General features: G+C 40.9%; 1 protein-coding gene across 1 annotated transcript; it reads right to left on the reverse strand.

Annotated features, from left to right (window-relative positions):
* Window positions 1-4840: 4840 nt before the first annotated feature.
* Window positions 4841-25090, reverse strand: LOC115368892 (armadillo repeat protein deleted in velo-cardio-facial syndrome-like). Its single transcript, XM_030065311.1, has 16 exons — window positions 24877-25090; window positions 21785-21961; window positions 19619-20205; window positions 17035-17513; window positions 16762-16945; window positions 16531-16648; window positions 14716-14881; window positions 13547-13564; window positions 13332-13403; window positions 11556-11683; window positions 10499-10649; window positions 9581-9773; window positions 8135-8246; window positions 6929-7016; window positions 5942-6018; window positions 4841-5708 (listed from the first exon to the last, which is right to left on the reverse strand). The coding sequence occupies exons 1-16, from the start codon at window positions 24895-24897 to the stop codon at window positions 5616-5618; spliced, it is 2664 nt and encodes an 887-aa protein (XP_029921171.1). The 5' UTR covers window positions 24898-25090; the 3' UTR covers window positions 4841-5615.
* Window positions 25091-26374: the final 1284 nt, after the last annotated feature.

Raw genomic sequence — 26374 nt, forward strand, 5'->3', positions numbered from 1 at the left:
TAAAACCACACAGAAACACTGTTCTGTTTTATACCTTGGTCATTGTTTGGACTTGCACAAGCATAACGCCCACTCCCACAGTCAGCCATAAATGGGGGTTGACACATCCCCAATTAGTCTTATTTCCATATAAATAGTTGTTGCTGCTCATTTATTCTCAAAGAAAAACAACACAGTTTCACTAAATGTGAAAATGACAGTGTTGTCTGGAGGTCTTGACGCTGGCATCACCAACAAAATAAACTACCATAAGTAAAGGTAAGAAGAAAAAAAATATTAAGAAAAATTGAGAAAGAAATGGTGCGACTATAAGTGCACAGTGAAGAAGTGCATCAGTGTGCGCAGTGCAGGTGTGCAAGCTACAGTTGGAAGAGGGGAAGGACTGCACCTCTTTTCAAAATAGATGCGTGACTGGGATTGAAATGGATTGACAGTTGAGCTCTGAGAGAACAGCTCCTGGACGCCTGAAGCAGCACGTAAGCCCCTCATCATCTTGGGCCAGAAAATCAGCACCATCTCTAAACACTCTCTCCCTTCTTAGTGTTGCATTGTCAAGGTCTTTTAACAGCACCAAAGCTGTCATAGTGTCATTACACACAGACATTATGCAAGGCTCTGCCTCTTTATGATGCTCATAATGAGTGCTAATTGATCACACACGTGCCTCTAAATCAATGCACAATCTCATCTGGATCATGTGTGAGACAGTGCAACATATTTTCACTCACAATAAAAAACAGATAAATAGGCTTGTACAAAATCACGCATGCACAATAAAATAAGATATTAAAGACACTTGGTGTATTGAAATAATTATGTTATAATGTCTTGTAAATTTCCAATTTCATGTTATTTCTGCCTCTTCTCCTTTGTCAGCCTGCAGCCAAAAACTCTGTATGCATGCTGTGAAGTACGCCTGGAGGTACACACATTTTCACCGCACAATCGTTTCTCAAAGATTCTGATGTCTGTGTTGAAAATGGCAGAGTTAATGCAAATAGTCTGGTTTGTTCATTTGAATGGGAAAGGCTGTTCCACTCCATTCTAGTTCTGTTGATGAAACTAAAGGTTTAAATACTTCTGTAGCTTCTGATGGCAGATATTCCTCTACTCATATTAGCAGGCATTTTATTAATGTGAGGCCGATACCTAACAACTGCTGTTGACTAAAGTCCCCAGAGCCAGGTGCACTTTACCAGAACAGTCCACCCTACCACAAGTACAGCCTGTACCCTAATAAGAGCTGGTTTACTGGTTCAGCCCAGTGTGTGTGTGTGTGTGGCTGTGTGTGTGTGTTGGGGAGGGGGGTGTACACAGGGTGCAGGGCCTCTATTGCATGAGTAGACTGTTAAGACCTTGACCAGAAGCTGGTTGCAGGCCTGCCCTGTGGCTTCATGCTGTTGCTGCACAGGACCTGAGATGCGGCTGCACATCCCCACTGTGGCTGGCCTCCTTCCGGCAGATGTCCCATCACTGAGCCGAGGGGAATACCACGACAAACGAAGGTTGGGTGAAGAAACAGAGGTCCCCCAACGTATTCAGAAACATATGCAGCTCCCTGGCTGAGACCCATGGGGTCATGGGGAGCATTCAAGGTGTAACTGATCAGCATCCACAACAGCAAATACCTTTTTTTAAAAAATATATATATATATTTATTTTTATTCACTGCACCCAGCCAAGCAAAACAGATTTATCTCTCTCTTGTGCCGAGTATGTAAGAGGTGTTTTACTTTGAAAAGCACTCAATGTAAAATCCATCCCAGCGACTTTTTTATGCATTTAACAATTTTAAAAGTTGTGTTATTCCCTTCCTGTGTAAGCTTGTGGTGTTTGTTTGCATTAGTGGATTTATTCTTAATTATTTAGTTTAGTTTGTTATTGTTACAATGACAATACACAAATGAGTTACAATAACAAACAAGACAATACAGAGAATATGAGAAAAACATGAAACCAATCAGGGCAAGGCATGGTGAGAAAAAATAAGAATAGAAGAGAGAAAAAAAATATAAAAGCAATGAATAAAATTATTAAAACAATGATGACAACAATGATTTTTTAATAGCATTATTATTAATAAATGGTAATGATTGTGGTTTGTAGTTTGAAGCATGACAGTACAGATAGCAGCTCACAAACTTCACAGTGTTGAGTAATGGCTTCCTCATGACCTTTGACCTCATTCAAGAAAAATATTCCAAATAATTTTCTTGCAGTGTATTCAGTTTAAAGAAGTCATTGATGTTGGATTCCCAAACAGCAGTAAACATGCTTTTCTCATAATCTCTGTACTTTTTTGTTTGATAAAGATAATGATTATTCATAAATGCCCAAACAGGTAAACGAATAAATGACAGAAGTGTTGTGTGTTTTTGAGAGATCAGCATTGAAGGTGCTGTAAAAAGGGCGACCAGCAGGTGTCATCAAAGCATTTGATAATAATCTGTTAATAGGTTGAAATGGCGATTTATGGATATTTTGGTTCTTGTTGATGTTGTATCTTGTTTTTTTTTTTTTTTAAGTGTGTGTCTGAGTGTTTTTGTAATAACTGACGGAGTCAAACTTGTTCATCAGCACTAACACAACGTCCACTTTCCGGATGCAAAGGCAAGCATTCAGCCAAAACAGATCTTTTCTTCTTCTAAAAATTCAGTTTTACATAGTTTTCGGTACAAAATGTGTCATCGACAAATACAACCCAATGACTCGAAACCGATCTTTTGTTCATTATTTCTGAAACCATTCCTTCAGGCCCTGATGAGACAGGCATCATCCTCATCGTCTCCCTCTGAGCTCACAGTAAATTGACAACCTCATCACCATGAATTGGGCTAATGGGCAGACTAATGAGCCTTTATAATATTTACACTTGGGCTTTTATAGTATTTACATTTCTCTAATAATAATGTATCTCTTTGAGGAACTGTTAAAGTATTGAGGATGTATTCTGTTTAGGCATTTATAAAGCATGCATAACCCAAGACAAATGTTTTACTTAAGGCTTTGTAGTCTCCATGATGGAATACAGTACTGTGCACATGCAGTATTTTGCAGCACCATAATAGCTGAATGGATTAAGTTTGACCCTGGAATAGAGGCAAGTACATACTTTCATCAGACTGAAAAGGTAAATGCCTTCCAGGGCCGCTCAGGTGATCTTTATGTGTGTATGAATATGAGCTTTTTTCCCAACACACTACAGAGCGACTGTGTTGTTCAACTGGAATGTGAAACTGAATTGAAAGTCACAAAAAAAACGTATCCGAGTCACAAAAAGAGCGAACAAGCCAAAAAAAATAGAAATTATGGGCATAATTTATTTCCATTTTCCATTCAACATCGCAATGCAAAAAGGACCACTGCAAAGCAAAGTTGGATTGAATGTAGGAACACCTTACTGGTGTTAACTAATACACTGCTTTCTTGTTTACAGGATAACAACATCTACAACTGTTATAATAAATAACATGAGTATTACAATAAATATTACAATATAAATACCTTCATTTAGAATATTCACAATCTTTTATTACAGATTTACAGTCCCATTTTGCCTATCATGAAACAAAACGAATATGCACAATTTGCTGACGCAAGAATAAAGTGAATTCCAACTAGAGTAGATGAGATCGAAAAGGTTACTCGAGTTATGTCAGAAGCTCTTAAAGACAAACAACGGAGTTTTCCATGTAAACAATGTAGATTTGTTAATATTCATAATTTCACTTCTACAGACAGAATATATTCTTATAACCCAATGACTAAGATGAATAAATGTATGAAAGTCTTATTTTTTAATGTTTACAAGGCTACAGTGTTTACATCCAGATCTCGGTGCAGTCCCCTCATTTGATTGGTGGCCTGAGTGGCTTTTCTAAATCTACTTTCTTCCAGCATTAATACAGTGTCTCTTGAGTTTTCCTCATCGTTACAATGGGCTTTTTCTTCCTTTACCCTCACAAGTTGTGTCTCTTTCTTCTGCCAGTCATGGCTACATGGTTACAACATCACTACTGTAATCAGGAACTACATCACCTCCCTGCTCTGCTGTCTCCTGTGTGTGCTTGAAAACCATGTGATGAGTGTTTTAATTGTACAGGGACCCACTTTGCTCACCAGCACAACTAGTGGCTGAAAACTCTGTTGGTCATCTTTAAACCTCCTCAACTCAGAACTCGACTGGCCACAGGCAGGCCCGGGCCTCAGCTCAGGCCCTGCCTGACGGTTAACAAAACTAAAGAGGTCTCCCTTTGTTGGGACAGTCGAGTGTTGATCCTCAATGTCGTGTCAAGTGACGACAGCATGTCAGTGATGGTGGAAAGAGTACCACCACTCGTCACTCAAGTGGAAGTTCTGGTACTTTGCTGATATTTTACCTCAGTTCTGCTGTAAAAATCTACTGAAGTAAAAGTAAAAAGTAGCTCATTTAAAGTGTACTTAGAGTAAAAGTGAGAGTTATTTCTTCAAAACAGTAACTGTGTCAGGTGTGATCTTTTCCATGCAGTTATAAAACGATTCAGTCTAAATTTTCTTAAAGGTGCAATCTGCAAAACTACAACGGGCTGACTGAAGTGAGGACCGTGTAGACTCAACTGACAGATGTGGAATAAGCACATAATTATGATGATTGAGTCTACATGGTTCTCATTGTCATTATTTTGGCTGCTTTCAACACTTATTCCACATTTTTTTGCCAATTGAGTCTAAATGGTCCTCACTTCCATCAACCACCTGCAGGTTTTCATGGTGCAGCTTTTATTTTGACTTTTCTGACTGAGCTTTTATTGTGAAAGGTTCCACAATCTGTCATTGATCATTTGTTCTCTGTAATGGATGTCATTTAAAATGAAGTGTAGTGTAAGTACAAAACTCAAGCAAAAATGTGCTTAAGTAAATGTAAAATTACTGACTTTAAAAAATACTCAACAAAGTACAAGTGCACAAAAAACTACTCAGTTATAGCAACATAAGGAAACGTAATTAGTTACTTCCTCTGGTCACTGGAAAGTCTGGCAAGTTCCAAGTGATGCTCATAACTGTGTGAAACCCAGTTTATAGATACTCAGTGTCTGGGCTATGGTTAATCTTAGAGTTGGGTATAATCTTAGAAAGAGGCTCAAGATAGGATTTGGTTTAAGTTAAAAAAAAAAAAAAAAAAGGGTTGGGCTAGGCCCAGGTCAGGATCAGGGCTAATCTGTGAAGGTGCACCAAATAGACTTTTTGTTCTTTGACAGGTAAGTGTCAACACTGGACTGTCCAAACAAATCGTTACCACTAGATATTACGTGAATCTGCTCGTTGTTGTATCAAAGAAGAGTAAAATTACACATAGTATAGATTCTTTCTAGTCTGGACTCTGTACAGTTTCCATAATAGACCCCATTATATAATCCATTATGATTTTCAGAAGTGTATCATCATAATTCAGTATTCATCCACATCATTCCCAAATAAGTCTCCATAAATAAATAAATAAATAAATAAAAGCAGATGTTTAGACATCATTTCTTCCTGCAAACAAAAGAAAGTGATTAAAGTTAAGGAGACATTAACATCTGTACAAGAATGACCAATCCCCCACCAGTGGATAGCATGTCTCCTGTGTTACGTCTTTAGACCCAGGAGTCCAGCGGAGGAGGCTTGCTTTCCACGAGGCCCACCGCAGGCCTTCCAGCTCTGATAAAGTGTTTTCTCTCAGGAAATGTCTGGTTCAAAAAACATGCAGACAGCTGGTATTAGAAAATAGGAATAGACCAACAAACAGTTAAAAACACAAATCAGTTCATGAGCAATCAGTTGCTGCTCATCATCAGTGACATATTTTAAGTCTAAATCCACTGGATTAGGAAGTCTAGAGAAGTGTTACTGCCATGAGGCTTCTTTTGACATCAAACAGATGATCAAAAGAGTGTTTAACAGATTCAAAATGAAATCTTACCTGCAGAGTCTCCCTCTCCATCATGGGCCCTTTCCCATCCCCCACTCTGTCACTCTGCTCCAAGGTGGAATAAACGTCTGTGACGGGAAAAAAAGATAATAATATTACCAACAGACAGTAAGGCAAAGGTGTGACAGAGAGGAGACTCTTAGAAATAGACATAGAGGTAATGGCAGCTATTTCCCTTCAGACTGCCTCAAACCTGTCTATTGATTCATATCATAAATACTGACCACCAAGCACCTCACATTATTACCAGTATCATTTCAAAGCCATTACGATTTGCTTTAATTTTATGCTGGCTGTTTTTTCTTTCTTTTCTCTTTCTCCCCAGATGACAGGATTTTCACTGTGGAGTTAATATATCTTCATATACACCTGTTAAGTACAAAGGGCTTGCACCAGAGGGAGCACCCATGCCATCTTTACTTTGAGAACCTAATGGTCCTTTCAGGTAAAACAAATGTGTCATCCATTCATTTGGAATTACAGCCAAGAGAGACACATGGGCAAGCGCAATCAAACAACTGATTGAACACCTCAGAGGCAATTATATCATTTAAGCCTTCCCCTAAAGGAAGATGTTACGATTTATGAGGCAGTCTGGGAGGAGAAGTAGTGGCTCAATTGGAGTATCACAATGTGGGATGCTGGAGGTTGCTCTTAATGTTGGAAGCGGATGCCCTTTTAGAATAATGTTCAAATGAAATGTGACTGGTGATGCATGAGTCTGCCCTGCCCCTGGGAATCTATTCAGACTAATAGCCAAGTCTGTGCACTCATAACCTTGGCGGCACATCGCTGGTTTACGGCAGTTTCACGGGAATATGGTTTGGGACTCAAAATGCCTATTTCTTTGTTCCCACATGACAAAAATCACAATATGTTTAAATGGGGCAGGTTCTCTGTGCTAGGGGATTCATTTCTTGTTTGGGCGATGCGTTTAATAACCTCTTGCTCAGAGATGGTATGCAGTGATTCGCTGACCTTGGTTTTTCTCCATGAGAGGCAAAGTGATGTCGTCATTGCCTTGTTTTCCACTCTTGGATTTCTTACTGGCTCCTGTAGTTGTGGGCTTTGAGAGAGAAAGGGAATATATAAGTGTATGACACCCAGATTATTATGCTTTCTTGTAATTCTAACATTAAAAGCTAGACATTGGCTTTTGTTTTGGCATCACATTTTGCTTGCAACATGAGATGATGATAATATACCAGGGTCCCAAGTTTACACCATTTACCTGCCAACTACAGATAAATTTGGCAGGTAAATAAATTGGGTTCACCAGCCATGAAGCCAGTAAATAATTTGGAATTGCAGCATAGGGCCACGTTTACATCTCTGTGTTTGTATGTGTACTGGCTAAGACTAACGTGACCCACACGTGGAGTGGAGTTACCTATCAACCGATCATGACATCACACTATCAAATCAGCTTACCACTATTTGGCACTTTCAACACCATGTCTGTCTGTGTTTTTGCTGTAAAAAAAAAACCCATCTGCATTACATGTCATTACAGATGTGGCGACATTTCTGGTGTAAATCCACCAAAATGAAAAAACGAAGACAAAGAGAAAAGTCATGGAGGTCAGTGTTCTTGCAAGAAGTGCCCCAAGATCCTGGCTAAAATATCATCATCATCATCATCATCATCATCATCATCATCATCAAACCTTTACTTAATCAGGAATGGCGGTTAAGAGCAAGCTCTCTTTTGCAAGGACACCCTCTGTACACAAGTATAACATAATACAAAAGTATAAATAAAAACAATAAAATGCAATAATATATGCAATAAACTATGATGTTCAGAAGCACAGTATGTAAATAATGCATAATGCAGTTTTATGGCCGGTAACAAAAAAGTTATCCAAAAACCAAAAAGTGAATTTTGGACCCTGTCATGTACTCTCAGCACAGACAGCATTGACATACACCGTAACACCTCACACTCAAATGCATCTGTCTTTTCCAAGCAAAACATGGCCTGCTTTGAATTACCTACTTCCTCTCCTGACATGTTTGACATCTATACTCCTATCTGACCTTTAAGCTAATGCCAGGTGTAAAGGGAGATATAGAGTCACGTAACACAAAAATCAGCAAGATTATGAAGCCAAAACAAAAATGTTACTGTTCACATTGTGTTGGAGTGTGTGTTAAGTGGTCAAGAAACACTCTTAGAAATACCTTGAAGTGGCTCTTGTTCCAGCCGGCCTTGTGGAGACTGTTTCTCAGGTCCTTGTAGGCCCACAGTGTCTGGAGCACGTGGGAGGCCGCCTTGATCTCACGTGCAGATTGGCTGGAAACAAATACATTTGATGTAGCACAGTAACTAACAGAGCACAGTTTTGTTATGTCTGTGATTTTTTTGGGGATCGACAGAGGCATAGGATATGGAGGATATGTTACCAGTTTCATAAACAGTTGCTTTAAGGATACAGATGGTAAGCAGCTGCAGCCAATAAAGCCATGTTCTCATTGCGTGTTTCTTTTTTTCTTAATTTTTTTTTTTTTTTTTTTTCGCGTTTTTAACACATTTTGGAAGAAACTGTATCATCTTTGAGACTTTCAGCACATTCGTTTTGGCTGTCAAATTATAGCCTTTAAAGGACCATACCAGTAATTTTGAATGTTTGGCTCATTGACTACAATTTACCCACATTTTACATTGCAACACAGCATTTTGCAAATCATATACTATAGGTATAAAGATAATAAAGATTTCACAACCTGCAATCAAAATCCTTCTATTTTCAAATCGAATTTTTGGTTGAAAAACCCACCTTATTATGTTCTGCTTCTGCAGCCAACAAAGTCCTCACCATTCATAAACCACAGAAATGTTAATGCTGCGTGAATGTTCAGTCATGAAAATCTGACTTGTTGCACATGGCTGTAAGTCACAAACATAGTTTCCTGCTATCTTTAAGCTCCACCAGCTCATTCCTGTCTTCAGCCAATCATAACCTGACATGCTTGCCTTTAGCCAATCACTCTTAAGCTGTCAAACCAGTCACCGCCTCATCTGTGGATGTCGGCTCCCTCTCCAATCAAATCCTCTGATCAGAAGTTCCCTCTAATGGGCGCTCCGCTGGTTCACTGTGTAGCAGAACAGCTGCAGCGGCCTGGTCTCAAATCCGTCCCAGACCAGAGCTGTGTCTAGAATTTATAAGCTAGATGTTGTTGTCTTACTGGATTTCAGATATCAGCTTGTCAGCGCCATCCACCTCTGATCAAGATTCCTCCCTGATGGCGACTGTGTACAGTGTACCACGCAATACTAAAGCTGAGCTGCAGGGGAGTGTGTTTGGGTCCGCACCACACCCTGTGCTGCATGTCAAACCCTCTCTCTGCCCTCACTTTCCTGTCTCTCTCCACTATGACTGTTTAATAAAGCAGAAAAAATGATACGGGAGTTTTAAAATACGACTGTTTGCTTTGAGAAAAGATTAGCCGCAAAGTGAAGTTTATACATTTTGTTGATATTACGCTAAACATGCACAATCACTGGTGTGGTCCTCAATCTGTATCAACATTTATTTGATCCAGTTTTGCTTTGTGTGGTTTGGTTTGCGGTAGCTCTTGTTTATTTTGTGTGGAGGGGTTGCAATTTAACGGGAGAAGTAAATGTACCTTGTCTTGTTGATGGCTACCAGCTTCTGGATGGCGTGACTCTGTATGAGCCCACGGGCGTTTTCCGGGCTGTCTGTGATAATCTCATGCATGGTGTTCAAAATAGACACCACCGTATCGCCCTCAAGATTCTTCGCTGGGCACTGCTGCCCACATGGCAGATTACTGACTAGGTCCCTCGTGGCATAGCTTCCTGTAATGACAGAAATATCACAAAATAAGTGTGTGTGTGTGTGTGTGTGTGTGTGTGTGTGTGTGTGTGTGTGAAATCTCTGTGAACAGATTCTATATATACATACATAGAACCTGTAGGTGAGGGACAAGATTTAGTCATGTCTAGATGGTGAAACTCTCACACATGCGCACCCCATTTAACAGTCGCACTTTAACCCTGACCCTAACCTTAACCCCCACCACTCCTGGTACCAGAAGTGCTCTGGTTTCCACTTTGTTGTATTCTACATGGTTTTGCTTTGTTGTTCATGTGGTTTTATGAAGGTCAGCAGTCCATGCAGGGAATGGAAGAGGTGGGACGGCTGCATTGGCAGAAATGTTATCTGGACCTAAAACACCTACAAAAAGTATTGATATTTGTGTATTTTGTGAAGAAATGTTTGTCTCATGTAATAAACAGAGGCAGTTTCCAGCATGTTTCCAGATACAGTGGAAGAGACTAAAATCATCCGTCTATCTGCAGTTTGCAGCTAGTAAAAAACACACCCCTGCAGTGCAACACACTCCCACATCAGTACAAGAAATGCCCATGCAGATCAAGAAATGCCCATTTATGGCAGTATGAGAAATGCCCACCCCACTGATGGGAGTGGGTGTGTCTTGTACGAGTACTGCAGGCTGTAGTTGGACCCTTCTCAAAAGTATTTATATTCACCCCAGCACACACACGTGGAGTGGAGTTACCTATCAAGTCTTTATTCCGTCGGTCTATGGCCAGGTTACGAAGAGCGATGGCCACAGCTCGCACCACTTTGTCTGCATCTGAACGCAGCAGCTCCACCAGAATAGGCAGCCCTTTCTCCTTCCTGACTGTGGCCCGGATGTAGCTGGACCACTACCAGCACAAACAGAACACACCAGTCAACTGGCCTTTAACTTAAAGGAATACTCCAATGTTTTGGGCTAAATACCCTTTTCCAACTTACCCAGACTGAGGCAAGATGTTCGATACCACTTTCACCTCTGGACGTCCAGTGGTTCAGTTCCTATGGGTAGCATTTCGTGTTAGCTTAGCATAAAGACTTGAAGTCTATGGGAGTCATTAGCCTAGTTCTGTCAAAGTGAAAAAATAAACCTTACAGCAGCTCAGTCTATAACTGTATATTTGAAATACATACCATGGGAAAAAAAAAAAAAAAAGAAGGTCACTTTAGTAGATGTTACAAGGTAGAACTACCACCGTTTAACACATCTATCCTTCCGTCTATCGCAGTGATCTGTGCACCACTGAAGGTACAGGAAGATCCGGCACAAATTCCTCCTCCTACAATGACTCTCCTTTTTTATTTTTAGTCCAAGACGTGCTTTTCAAATACACAAAACCTTGTCTAAATAAGACAATGGAATGTAAAATAAGGAGTTGCTGTACAGACTTCAAGTCTTTATGCTAAGTTAACACATTATACTACCCACAGGAACTGAACCATTGGACGTACAGAGGTTAAAATGGTATCCAGCATCTTGTGTCAGTCAGTCTTTAAGTCAGAAAAGGCTATTTTGCCCAAAATGTTGGAGCATTCCTTTAAGGGATACACTCCACACACAGTTTGTGCAAGCATGTGTGTAACAAATAATCAGGAGCTATTCTCTCTGAATCAGTCTCATGGAGAGAAAAATCAAGCTTCCATTACTCTCTCTCTCTCTCTCTCTCTCTCTCTCTCTCTCTCTCTCTCACACACACACACACACACACACACAGACACACAGCTGTTAGACTGCACCCTCACTGGCTTCCACTCACAGCCCAGTGTCCTGCAGCGAGGTTCTGCAGCGCTCCCACCGCCGCCTCTAGGGTGTTGTGGTTCTGGCTGCGCGTGAGGAGAGACAGGTAGAGCCTCACCACCTCTGGCTGGTACAAAAGCTCCAGCCCTTTGAACACAAAAACAGTGTGTGTCAGGATCATCATTTCATTAAACCTTCAGCTATAGAAAAGTCCTGGCATCACCATCAATAACTGGATATCCTTGTGTCGTTAGTTTGACAAATTGTAATCTAACAAACCATCCTGCACAGATGCACTGAGCTTTGGACTAACATTTATTTTTTCAGTGTTTTCAGTAGATCCTGCTGTCAGCTTTCATTGTTTTCTGTTCACACAGTGGTAAACTCTCTATGAGATTTTCTGAGTACTTTTTTTTTTTTCAACAATTTGCACACATGGTGCACACTAAAGAAGCATGGATCCAAAGTATCATGTGTCCCCAATTTGACAGCACAGTCAACACTTCCTTTCTCAAATATTTTTTACAGTGTATTTGTGTTGCTCGGTGTATCAATGGACACCTCCGGGGGTTTTACAGACTGACAGTGGAGGATGCTGGACTGCTCACAACCAATATAATCCTGACCCGGGGCCATAACATGCTTGTCATTCTGATTTGCATTCAGTGGCTGAAGCGTGGGAAGCACAGGCTTCGCTCTGATCTCTGTTCTGACAGCAGTCAGATTCACATATACACTGTGCAGCACTACAGTACCTTTTTAATATTTGTGCCACATTTTTTTACACTGTACATATGTTATGAAGGCGAATGCCAGGCATTTTCAGCATAATAATGTCCATGGAAACATGCTCTACCTGCTGCTCACAATAGCTCTCTGAAGGAGACTTTGCTACCCATTAAGCTAAAGGATTCTTTAACTTATTATCATTATTATATTTTTTCGTGGTCCTTATTTAGTCTTTGATGTGTTTTAGTATTTTTCATTCTGTTATCATAGTTGCCATCTGGGTTAACATAACTGTTGCTGTTAATATGAAGGCTGTCACTGATGTTTATCTCCCTCCTGGGTGACAAGGTCAAGGTAATCTCTATTATCCCCGAGGTGCAATTTGTTGAACAGCCAGCAGTAAATACACACAACAATCCACACTCAACAGCTGCCACAAAAAAACACAGAGTTACATATTATTGAAATGGCCAATAGCAGATAAAATGAAAAACTTCTCTCAATATAAAAATAATAAAAAAATATTAAAACTGATAGGTATATATATATATATATAGAGAGAGAGAGAGAGAGAGAGAGAGAGAGAGAAGTATCATATCTTCTGCAAATCAAAGTACCGCTTCATCTTCATATCTGAGGCAATATTACTGCTAGATATTGCCAGATAAAAATGTTATAAGTTTTTTTCACTTGGCGTGTCACTTTCTTGCACTAATGCAACTCTCTTCAAGTACAGGTACTGATTTGCTGCTTTGCATTTAAATGGGTTCTCTCTCAGCCCTCGCCAACATCATGCATACAAAGCAAAACAACATCACACGGATGACAAGTATTGATGTCTGATTACAGTATGATGATGATATATAATGAAACCATTTTAGAAGTCCTTTGTAATCCATCTACCTCGTATCTATTAGTCATAACTGCCTCTCTCAAACGCTGTCGGGTACAGCTTTACAACATAAAACACGCAACTGCAGGCATATTCCAAGAACTCTGTGTTGAATTTGAAAAATGTACGATATGTGAAATTAACACAAACACAGAAATTACAATGACAATATACCTTTCATTGGTTCTGTACGTTTCGGTATGTCCAGTGTACCGTATTTCCTGTCCATAAATCCATTTTTCCAACCTGTGGAGCGAAATCACAAGCATGCACAAGCAACACGTTTCATCATAACAGCAAACACACATGAATATGAATGTTCAGAGCACAATATTACCAATTGTTCCCATGAATGCTGGAATATATTCAGTAGTAATAGGCAGACTGACCTTGATTGAACCACTCCTCTGATAAATAGGGTTGGAGGGCAAAACAGAATAAAGAACAATATCAAAACACTGAATGGTGCTGCAGCAGGGCACAGCTCCTCCATGTAGTCATACAGTATTAAAGTCGATGGCTGTTGTGTGAGCATGTGCTCGCATGTGCGGGTCAGAGTTTGGCTTAGAGCGACATTCTGTTATTTAGCATAATTAGATGAAAAGCTTTGGTCAAAAGCCACAGAAAATAAAAATTCCATCGATCACCATTAACTCTGTCTTTATTGGGTTCCCCCGTGAAATGGCTGCTTCCAGTGTGCTAGCTGACACCCTCGTGATTGCGTTTGTTGTATTCAAAATATTATACAGGCTGCTCATCAGTGGCAGGAGTCTCACGGTTTGAACCTTCTCTGCTTTTAACTGATACAGCCCAGATGTATACACCAGCTTGCCAGTGTTAGAGTCTGACACTCCAGATGAAAGTTATCCACATGTAGCAGCTATGCCTCCTCCTACAGAGTGAAATCTATGATCAGATCCTGCATGTCATGTCAGCTTTACGAAATATACGGGCATGCACTGGCAAGACATAAAAAGGGGGCAAGAAACGTGAGAGTCTCGTGTTTGAGACCAAGGCAAGCCTAAAATAAATCAGAAAACGCAAAAACTGTGTGCACAGTACATTCAGATCTCATGCTTTTATAGGTAATGCTCTCAAGATTAGAGACATTGGCAGGGTATTTGGTATGATTTAAAAAAAAAAAAAAAAAAGCATCCTTTTGAAAACTGAAAACATAAGCAGAGCACTGTGAGAGGAAGGAAGCAAGAAAGAAAAGACATAAAGTGGTAGAAAATAAACCTTAAGAGCACTCTCCTATTACAGGCCACCATATTAGAGCATCTGTCTCTGAGTAAAAGAAAATTATGCTATTATAGAGCACTTAAAAGACTTAATTTTTATGCTAATTATTACAGTGTTGATAAAATCTGAAAGGCTCAGGGTGGATGTCCCCAGATTGGGTTTGAATAGCTCGGGGCAAATTATCTCACCTGTAAAGAAATGAAATGATAATCTGCTTTACAAACAGCTGCGATCATGGAGATCTGAAAACTGTGAAAATCATAATTTTCTCTCAATGTTACTATGCTGGAATAATACAAAAACAAATGCCACCAACCTTTGGCTCTTTTCCCTCCAAAACAGTCCCCCTCATTCTTCTTCTGGTTTCCTCCCAACTTTGGCAAATGGGCGGCGTGGGGCTCATGAAAGCACTCTGCCCCTGGTATTTCTTTGTGAACATGATAGGACAGGTTTCGAAGGATGCAGACGCAGTTCTCGACTGACTAAATGGAAGACAATAACAGGAGATCTCGATCAAAGATACTATATAGAGAGTTATGCAGGACATAAAACAGACTTTTATGTGTATGACTATGAGTAACACTCTAATTTCCTCTCTGGCAGTCTCCTCAGATGAAACTTTAATGATGCCCTTGGGGATGCTGGGGAAATACCAGCATCCCTGCTCTGTAAAGACATGGGCAATGATCTCATTTATGTTAAATGTATAAATTAGGGACAATGGCTTTACAGGCTATTAACTCCAATGTTATGTAAAGTCAATGAGGCTTGAGATACAACTGACAATTAGTACATTTACATGCACGCTAGTTTTCCAGTGGTATTCCGAATATGACAATAATCTGAATTTGATACGGGTCATGTAAACAGCATAATCTGTTTGGATATTCCGAATTAGGCCTTATTTCGGATGTAGCATTTTCTCATTAAGACATGTGGGATATGCCTGTATTATTGTTTTCAGAGCATTCTTTGAACATGTATACAGCACATCTGGAGTCTCAGTTGGGGGGTTTTACTGCAATGAAGTGCTGCCGCTTTATAGCCAGCTCTGTCTGTTGTGAACAAACCAACTAGCCAAAAGTTTTCAAGGCTGGGACAGAGATGCATTCACAAAAGAAGAGCCCACGTTTCTGGTCGGAAGGAGAGACACACCTACTTTTAAACATTACGAAAGACTTGGATATCAACTGGTTTTTAGATATGCCCAAATATCACAATGCCAAATTTTTCAATAAGTGAGGTTGTATTCACACAGTCATACAAGTCAAGAGTATACATTTTTATTACCCATGTAAACACCTTACTAGGAATATTGTCTTTTGTGGAATAAGGGCAAAAACTGGAAAATTTTGTGCATGTAAATATCGTCATCGTCAGTAAATATATAGCAAACAGAAAGGGAGCAGGTGACTATTTCAGCCTAAGAAATGGTATTATTCAAAAGAAAAAATCAACCCAAAGAGCAGGAATACGTTTACAATATAGCATTTCATTGATAAAGCTCTAAGACACTTATTAAATTGCATGTATGCAATTATTTTTTGCCAAAGGTGAAAAGTTCCCCTCGGCAGTGAAAGATATAAACTTGGTAAAACAACTTCAGATTCACAACTGAGCACACAGAAGCACAAAGCACAGACACAGTAATAGTCATACTTTCATTATTCTATCAATGAGGCATCCATCTAAAGCACCAACTGTTCAATGTCCTGTAGGCCCTACATGTGTCACAATCACAACACTGATCCTGTCATTACTTGTGGCACGTGATCCCTGTGTTTGTAGAGCAGATGGAATATTTTTTGCAGTTCCATAACCCTGGTGGAAACACATAAATGGGGTTTTCCTTGAACCTGATCTGATTACTTTATTGCAATTTTAAGTTGGGTGGCATCTCACTCTCACTTTTACACCTTCACTTCCCAAGGTTTGCCTTGGCCCCTCACTTCTACACTGACAAAGAGGACATATGATGCTTTGTGGAAGCTTAAAGATGCTTTAAGTAGCTGCAAAGATCTAACACAGTGTTGTGCTACAGTGCACTAAAACACACAATGGTGGTGGGTTAAATTGATCATGGGTTGATTTTTTCTTTGATTTATCTTCCCAGTGTGATGGCTTTGGTGACCTTATTGTCTGTCTCCTTGTTGACAACAGCTGACTGAAGGGCATGAAGGAGTGCGTCCACCAGCCCCTCACACTCCCTCAGCCTCTGTCGAGCCTCTGCCCCATCTGAGCTGACATTCCTGCAGAAACAGCTCTGTTAGCAAGCTGGGAGAACTTGATGCATCACAGTCTGTGAACAGGTCAGCTTTTACTAGTGGTTATGTTGGATGAAAGTGCAGCGGCCTAAAAGTACCTCAGACATCCAGAGGTGTTCTTGAAGACCGTGGTCCACTCTGTGCTCTGAGATCTGGACAATTCAGCAGATTCTCTCCTCCAGCCTGAGTGTGGGATGATAACTTCGTCTGTCAGCGTCTGAAGCCCGTGGTTGATGACGGCCATCTTCAGCGGCTCATGTGAAGACAGGTTCCACAGAGTGCCTGTGTGGGAAAAGGGTATGAATTGGAAGTTAAAAGGATGCTTATGTAACAGGTTGTGGCTCTAGGAAGACTCAGAAGTTTGGCTTTACCTGTGACTAACTCTCTGACCTCCATGCTGCTTGACTTCCTCAGCAGTCTGACTAATGCTGGGATCCCGTCGCAGTTCTTGATGGCCACCTTGTTGTTGTGGTCTTTTCCGTAGGATATGTTGCGCAAGGCCCCACAGGCCTTACGATGGACCTCAGCTTTAGGATGATCCAGCAGTTCCACCAGTATTGGCACCCCCTTCAGCTGCCTGACCTCCTGCTTGATGCGATCGTTCTCATAACACAGGTGCTGTAAATAGGCGGCAGCATTGGACTTGACCGGGTCCATTGGGTGGCTGAGCATCGAGATCACCTCATGCAGGTTGGGGTCTCTCCAGCGTGGGTCCCTGCGGATACTGTCCAGGCTGACCATGCTGCTGCGTTTGTGGGGGAACTGCAGGGTCTGGGCTCGGCACATGGCCTGGAAGAAAGGGTTCAGGTTCCCATCCAGCTGAGACATGAGGGCGTCATCATATCCACTTCTGAAGTGACAGAGAAAGTGTGTGTGTGTGTTTGTGCAATGTTAGGACAAAAAGTAAAAGGTTGTGTCTTGAAAGTGTTCATCAGTCTTTTGTATCATTTTACACATGTAAGCATTCAACAGATTGCATGAGACAGGCTGAATGAAATTTCTGAGTCCAACAGACTGAGCTTCAGAGATTTTTAACAGCATAAGAAAGTGGCTTGTATCTTTTGTGAACAGCTCTGTCACTTTATATGGGCCAAGGAGAAAGCCTCTGGCAGGCAGTAACCAGTGAAACCTCCTTATTTATCGACTTTGCGGCAGACTGCCATCCCTGATTGATACCACCTGCTACTAAACTGCCGTCCATCTGTCTCCCCTGTTCTCCAGGCTGACTTGCAGGAACAGGACAGAGGTGTCTGTTGGCTGTGTTGTTTCGTATGTTATTTGGATGACTGTGTTCAGTGCTGTAGCAACAGTTTGAATCACAACACACCAACACACTTACGCGCCTTAGGATGTTTTCACTTCCCCTGGGATTTTATTATCTTCATCACGACTATGTTAATCAGAGGCTGGCCAGCTATGCTCAGCTATGCTGACAGTCACTCTTTTAATTTGTACCGTGGTACGCCAACTTAATAATGAGGTCCATCACTAGTTTTTTCATATTAAAAATTGATTAATTCTAACTAGATCCACATACTTTAAACAAAATGCATGAAAACTGTTGCAGATTATCCTTGGCTCTTCACAAATGATACTATTGATGGATTTTTTTATATAAAATAATTGAGTTCATAGTGCACGAATGCACTGTAATGCATGTAAATGGACATTTAAACAATGTCCAATCTTTAGGTTAAAATAATGGTAATAATTTTTAAAAATCATAATTATAATAATTAATTTATGCCTTCATGGAAAGCATAGTAGTTAATGGAAAAATAGACCATTTTTGAACATTTTTTTTCTTATGGAAGATTTTATCTTCGCAAAAAGTAAATTACAGACATTTCTATGTTGCCTCAGTAAAGTACACATATTCTCAGATTTTTTGAGTAAAAACAGAATTTTTGACAATAGATTGAAATCTGCATTAATATGCATGGACACTGGTTGTCATGCACCTGCAGGTGGTTGCCTTACTCGAGTATGAAGCCAGCTGTACTTGCTTATTCTTGCTTACTTTTACTAACTTTTTTCTTTTTTAACTTTTACTTACTCATTTACTTACTTAAATTACTTACTCATACTAAAGTCTACTTAGGTCTGTTTTACTTCTACACCATTGTGGTTTGTTTATTCCTATTATCAGTTTTAGTTGTGTCTTGGCTTGGCTTGTTACTTTTTTTTTTTTTTTTTACGTAAGATATTTTTCCTCTTCTGGTCTATTGTTTTGTTTTGTTTATATATGTGTTTTATTTGTTTGCACAAATTCACATTCCTTCTCTTCTTTCTGTGTCTTTTGATGTGTTTTGTTGGTGTGTGTGTGTGTGTGTGTGTGTGTGTGTGTGTGTGTGTGTGTGTGTGTGTGTGTGTTTTTTTTCACTTAAGATTTCACTGTCTGAATGAGTGAGGTAAACATATTAATCTACAGTAAATCACAGCCTTCCAGTCTCTGAAAACTGTGTTTATGTGATGAATGAGAACTGTGATTGAGTGCTGAACTTCTCCACACACAATGTGCCTCCGTCTCCAACAGTAGCCAACAAATGTCAAAAATCAATGGTCTCTTTAGTAGAAAGTGAACCATTAGCCTTTGTTAGAGGAAAACTCATTTTCAGACACAAACTAAATTTTCTTTACCTTCAACGCTTATTCTCTGAGCAGAGGCACCACTTTAATGGGAATACAAAACTGACCTTGGCTCAGTAGGATCCCCACCACAGGGAATGAGGTTAACGCAATTATTTTATAATTCCTTCACTGAAAAATAAAAAAAATAAATAAAACTAATTTTCTGCTGTAAACTGTTATTTTGCTGAATGAGTACCAGGCAGATATTTACTCTTTGATGTCACAGTATATTGGCTCTGTTAAAATGCCCAGGTACAGTTGGAGACTAATCAGAATCACTGATCTCTGGTGAATCAGTAAAGTTTCACCTAATCCTACACTTACCTGGTTCTTGATGGCTCCCTGAGGAGCTCTAAGGTGGTGATTGGCCGGAACTGCTGGATGCCCCCAGGTGCTGGGTAGCTGGCGGCTGGGTGATCAGACTTTATGTCTGCGGTATCTTCTCCCTGGTCCCCATGGCCTTCATCCTCAGGCTGGCTACTGAGGCCCACAGGACCATAGCTGTCTCTCGGGAAGGGAAGGGTGTAGTGAGCCCCGGGCTGGAAGTTTTTGGAGGGCCAGTAACTGTGAAGGGTATTCCGGGACAGACTTCCATACCCGGTGCACAGGTCACCTCCAAGGCCTCTGTAGCTGTCAGGCAGGGTGTACAGGTTGTTCTGTGCGTTTGTGGTCACGGTCTGGGGCTCAGCAGACCAAGCGAGAGCAGCGGGTGTGCTGTTTATAGTTGTGGTCGGTGGAAGGGGCTCAGAGGGTTGGCTGTTTGCTGAAGGCACCGGCTGCTCGGCGGGGTTATCCTGGGCCACTGGAGCAGGCGTTGGATCAGGTGTGTCAGGCGTCTCCAGGTTGAGCTGCGGTTCTGGAGACTGTGGAGTCTCAGACTGTTCACCATCCTGCTCCACAGCCCTGGAGTCCTACAAGAATTAACGCACGGCAAATATCATCTCCGCAAAAGTCTAATCAGAGTCTCTGCTGCCTCCTTAGAACCCAATCTTTCAGAAAGTTTTCAGGTTTCAGAAGACTTTTGTCCCCCAATAAAACACTTTTCACCAAAGAGCTAAGTTACCAATTAGAGAAGAACCTCACTTTAGTTGAAAGAGATCAAAAGTGCCTGTGTTATCTATATGTTTATTCCCTTTTTAAAACTATGCAGCCCACCCGAACTCATGTCTCCTCAAAATGATCCATCTTCCTCATTCTAGCACATTTTTGTCTTTGTGGGCCACCGCTAAATAATTAATTATTTTTGCTTGCCAATGACTAATGAGTTCCCCCTGTTGAAAATGAGCTTTGACTGGACTCTGATGAAAAAAGTTGAGTTCTAGCCACTGTCGAGAAGTAGAGTAGATCGCAGGAAGTTTAATTGTCCACTTGAGTAAATTGATTTTGATTTTAACTCTTTCATGGCAACATGTATCCAAAACTATAATTCCTAAAGCAGTTAAATTTGATGTAATTCTTTAATAACTCTAACGGTGTCAGTGTGAAATACAATCTAATTGCATTGAATTCCATGGTATTACTGCCTCACAGGACTATTTGGCTTCCCAAATGTAGTCTGCTCGCCAATCAGCTTAACTGAAAGTTGGACTTTTCTGGACTTTATCTTGAATGGATGGTTCATATTAAAAGAACTTAATGGCTCATAACTCTCGACATGAACACCCATGCTCTAGGAGAAATATTTCTGTTATCCTTTTCTAGTGTGAGAAAAACAGTTTCATAAAACTGTGTGAAATAGGCTCAAAGTCTGAAACACAGACTATGTGTTGTGCAACACATGAATAATGTGAGTATTATAAACCTCCCGCACAAATTGGTGTATGTGACAACGACACGAATTGAAGATACAGTTTTCATCTGTTAGTCGTGTGAAATGGTTGGCAAATGGTAAAGTTTAGGCAGGTAAAAGAACCTTAAATTTAGCAATTAAAGCAGTTTGGTTGAGGTTTAAACCACATAAAAATGAAAGGTTCACCAAAACCTTACAAAACCTGAGTAATCTAATGGAATACGTTACAAATTACATTTTAGGGCATGGAATCTGTAGAGGAATATGTTTTTAAAGTAACCCTCCCAATAGTGATTTTTTTCACTGGCAAACTACGGCCTGTTTCCAGTCATGCCCCTTGACGTAATCCTTCCATGGTGGGAAGATTCACTGTTTCCTCGTCTTGTACAGTGAACAAAAAAATTGCATTCCTGAGACACACTATTTTTCAAAACATTTTGGGAGCTCAGGCTCAGGGAGAACCAAAGTTTCAACTGCAATCGAGGACAGAAAGTTACACTCGTTTGGGGACTAGAGTGCACAGCGGGATTTAAAATGCGTCAAGCGGAAAAAGGCAAACACTGAGAATGAATAGGTTTTGTTTATAAGGGTCTGTTCTGTCAGTTTAGCAGTAACATTATTAAGATGAAATACAGGAAAACAATGTCCTGTATTTAGGGCTAGCTGGGAACCAAATATAGAGCAAACATAAAGGCTTAAACCTCCGTGTCTGTCTGCTGTGGTGTGTCAGTCTCCATGGAGCTGTCATTGGTGGAAGTCATCATGGAGGTGTTGGAGGTGGGCGTGTCCAGCTCATCATTGGTGGACGGATTATCCAGACTTTGCTCTTTTGCCTCCTGGGAAAAGGGCAGTGGAGGGGGGCCCTCTGAACTCTGCTCCTAAACCACATACACACACACACACACACACACACACACACACACACATAGAAGATGAGTGAGAAATGCCATAGAAGAGCATCCATCCTGCCCCATTGAAGGGAAAGATGAACGTACACTGCACACTAACGAAAAAATGATTAATGGGTAGACAGCGCGACGATAACCCACCATTAATCTCATTAAAAGAGAAATATAGAGAAGGATGAGAGCCATTATCTAAAAGTAAGAATGAGCTGGTCTTGTTTAATTAAGTGGCTCTCTTTGACCCATCACTTTTTTGCTGCTTAAGCTGGTTTTTGAAACGACTACTTCATATTTCTGTGCACATCAGGGCAGAAGCTTTTTCTTTTTGTATTAAAAACCTGAAAAAGGGATCTTTGATTTAACAATATAGTCACTGTCTTGGGACGTGATTAATTTAGTCATTTATATTCAATTATTTCAAGCAGAACTTAACTATTCCTCGTTTTCAAAGAAATTTGTTTCTCTGAAAGCATATATTAATTACTCAGCAACTTGTTCTGAGAGAGAACTAGAGGCAGAGTTTAAGTGTGGAGAGAATTTACCCTGATTTTTTATTCACCTCACATTCATTTCAGTGTGTCTACAAAACTTGCCTCACTAGACTAACAGATATTAGTTGTGAAACTGAAACCCAATGAATCTTTTATCTTAGATCTCTCTGATTGCAGTTGCATTTGACTGTGATCTGAAAAAAGAGACAATGCAATCAATCAAGGCATTAGAGAATATAATTAAATAAAAGATTCTATAACAGAGAAAATCGATTGTACTGCCTCATTCATAACCCATTTTTACAGCGGTTCTGTGTGCTTTTGTTGGTCTTCGCTTGTTTGCAGCAGTAATGTGGCCCAAGGGTATTTTAATTGCTTACCCACTCTGCAAATCAATATTCATTTGAGGAAATATGACAACAACACATTTTGCCTCATCTGAAATTCATCTGTCTGTATTGGAGACACAGTATGCTGAATGGTTTGCTGAAATAAGACTGTAGGATAAAACCCAAATAAGCTCTTAAATGTCCCCGTCTCCAAGGCTGCAGCATCAAACCAAATAAGTGCTGAGAAGTGCCGAGAACTCAACTCCACTGCATTAAATTAAGCTGCAGTGAACAGCTCACTGAATCTGCAGCTAGATCCGACTCATAATGTGCAGGCAGAGCTTGGCTCACTCGAAACCTCTGCATAACACCAAACACAACAGCACTCTTATCTGTATAAAAAAAAAAAAAAAAGTGTCAGAGGAACAAGGAAATGGAAGGGTCACACAGCAGAAGCTGGCCGTGAAAAGATGATCCTGGCTTGAATACCTCTTGAGGACAGCGACTGGGTATTGTTAAGCAGTGCTAAATGATTGCCTGGCCAGTGATTGGCAGGGTAATGCTGTCTTCTATAGACAGTGTGATTAAGGGATTGGATGGACGATAATTGGCTGGATAGGGTCCTATTTGCTGTTGGCTGGGATGTTGAGAAGACAGACCCTGCTGTCCCCGTCTGGTTGAGGCTTCAGGGAAGGCCACAGTGAGTCAAAGCTCATTTAAATAACTCACTGCACCATCACTAACTAACAGGGCTCATGTAGTCCAATAGGTTTGACTGATGACTCTGATTCTGACTTAGCTTTACAAATGAGATACAGTAGGTTCAGTGATGCAGAAGACAGAATGACACAATTAGCATCTTGTTTCAGTCAACTCTCAGGATCAAGGCCAGCTGCAGCCTAGAGTATTATTTTGGGAGACTCTCAGACCCGGGTCTTACACTGAGTGAGTCCAGATTTGGTGACCAGCTCAAGGGCAGTGCAGACATAAGCCACATTTGTCACAAATTCATTAAAATGGAAGGACAACACATAAAAAAGCAGGGCTATAAAAATGGATGCTCTCAGCTGCACTAATATTGCAGACCAGTTGGGTGAAGTAATCCTGTAGCAATCAAAGTGCAGAATAAATAGGCATTCACAACCACTTTGTCTTTTTACAACGGTGCAACTGAAACAGTAATGGCAATAAAACACGATGTCAAGCCACTGATGTCAGGGAGTATTAGTCACTCCTCTGTCGAAACTCATCCATCCCCACTATCTGGCTGTTGAATCAGATGTGTTCACATCGGTCACTCTCAATTAATATGAGTTACTGGACACTGGCAATCAAAATGACAGTGAAGTGAAAGATGCACTTAAAGCCTTTTCTCATATTTCAGACTTTTGAGGTGCAGCACTACTACTATACTACTGTACACTGTCTTATTATTGGATATATCTGTCCATTATAATATCTTATTTTACTTAAAACAAATACTTGCCCTGAGAAAAAACAAAATGTGTTATTCATCATGTGTAGGATACCCCTCCCCAAAGTTTCTATTGAGTATGTGGAGCTTTTTGTTACTCTTGGTTACACAGGCTACATGTCTCTGCTCCTCAAATAGTTAAATACTGCATGGCCAGATTTAATGTCTGTCTGACACACCATGGCTATACGCTATGGTGGGCTGTGTGCGTTAGAGTGTGCTCAGCATTTTCCCTTGGAGGGACAATCTCACAATCTCTCTTAATAATACCAGCAATGATTATTTTACCCTCCATAAGCTTACAATGTGCACACACACACACACACACACACACACACACACACACACACACACACACACACATACAGCTGATAAAGATGTTAGCATCATGTCCCCATGCACACAAGGAGACTGCACCGAACAGCAGTGAGACGCTAAAAGGCAACAGGATTGCTGTCTCCTTCACCCAGCATGACAGAGGCAGAATGCAAAGCGGAGCAAGACTACAGTGATCTGCAGAGAAAAAAAAAACCTGATGAGCAGAAAAAGAGGGAGGGTACAGAGCAAACAGAGCCCATTCCACAGCACACTTACCTCTTTCACTTCAGCTGGCATTGCCAAATCTTTTCTGCTTCTCCACAAATGATGAACAGGAACCGTTCGCTAGGAGACAGCGTCTGTTTTTCTGCTTCTGCTGATTTCTGCCTTCACTCTCCCCTCCAGCATTGAGGCAGTTCAAACATGAGCAGCCATCCTTCCTCCCTGCTCTTACGAACACACGTCCCCACTCTCTCTCTTCTCTCTTCTCTCTCCCTCTCTCTCTTTCTCTCCCTCTCTCTTTCTCTCTCTCTCTCACTCTCTCTCTCTCTCTCTCTCTCTCTCCCTCTCTCTCTCTCTCTCTCTCTCTCTCTCCCACTCTGCCTATTTCTCTTGCTCACACACATGCATACTACATGCAACGCACACACAGGGGCTCAGCGCAGGCATTCTGTCTCACACATTCACACAGTGAGCAGAAATTAATGCTGCACCCCCTCATTACAGCGCTCTCCCACTGATCTATGCTGTTCCAGCGGCATACACACACACACACACACACACACACACACACACACACACAGAGTAATGTGTGTGTGGCGTGAGCAGGGTGCCACACCAAACTATGTGATGTTGATCCTGTGAATAGGTTAGGTAAGTGCAGAGCCTGCAATGCCTGTCCTCTCCCCTTTTTCTAGCTCCTTGGTGCACAGGCAGAGTAACAAGCACACACACACACACACACACACACACACACAAACTGTTCCCTGTTGGCTCACAAGCACATGCACAGCAAAGCCCGCACTGGCTCAGTCCTGTCACACATGTGCAGGACACCAAGGGACAAGGGAACAGAGGGATGGGGAGCGATATGAACTGCATGCGGCACCAGGTGAAGAGACAACACACCCTCATACTGAACCAACTGTTTTCAAACTGGACAAACCAAAGCAAGCCCTTTTCCCTCTCACACTCATCAATGTCCATCCAAATCTTCTTGCTCAATTTCATGGCCACTCAGTGAGCGTATGAATGAAACTCACACTCGAGGAATTAAACGTAAACAAGGAATAATTATCGCCCAAGCCGGTTTGACCTAAATCCTCAACCTGCTTTCCAGACATCATCCTCACAAAAGTATTGAGATTACAGCTCCTTTCATGGGTCGCTCTCTACAGTGTTTTAAATAGTTTTCTTTTTCCCTGCATTGTTCCTGGCTCATTCAGTGTGGCAGTTATCAAATCACTATTAAAGGAGGCGAACCTCAGCTAAATGATGTGAAAATTTTTGAGGGGAATTCACAATGATCCAGCCTGAAAAATCTAGGACATCTTCCAATTTTCCATCAGACCAGCACTGAGACACCAAAAATCAGAGTAACAAATGAGCTGCTATTAGCCACTGACCAGGGCAGTGTATAGCTGTCACTGTTATTGATTTAAGTGCAGTCCTAAATAGCGCTGATCATAACTTCTTTTCGGGCCATTTAGAAAACCTTGCTGTCGTCTACAGCACTCCTAACTGATTTCACTTAAACCTGGATAATAGTCTGCAA

This window comes from Myripristis murdjan, chromosome 12, assembly GCF_902150065.1.
Source record: "Myripristis murdjan chromosome 12, fMyrMur1.1, whole genome shotgun sequence".
Taxonomy (NCBI): domain Eukaryota; kingdom Metazoa; phylum Chordata; class Actinopteri; order Holocentriformes; family Holocentridae; genus Myripristis; species Myripristis murdjan.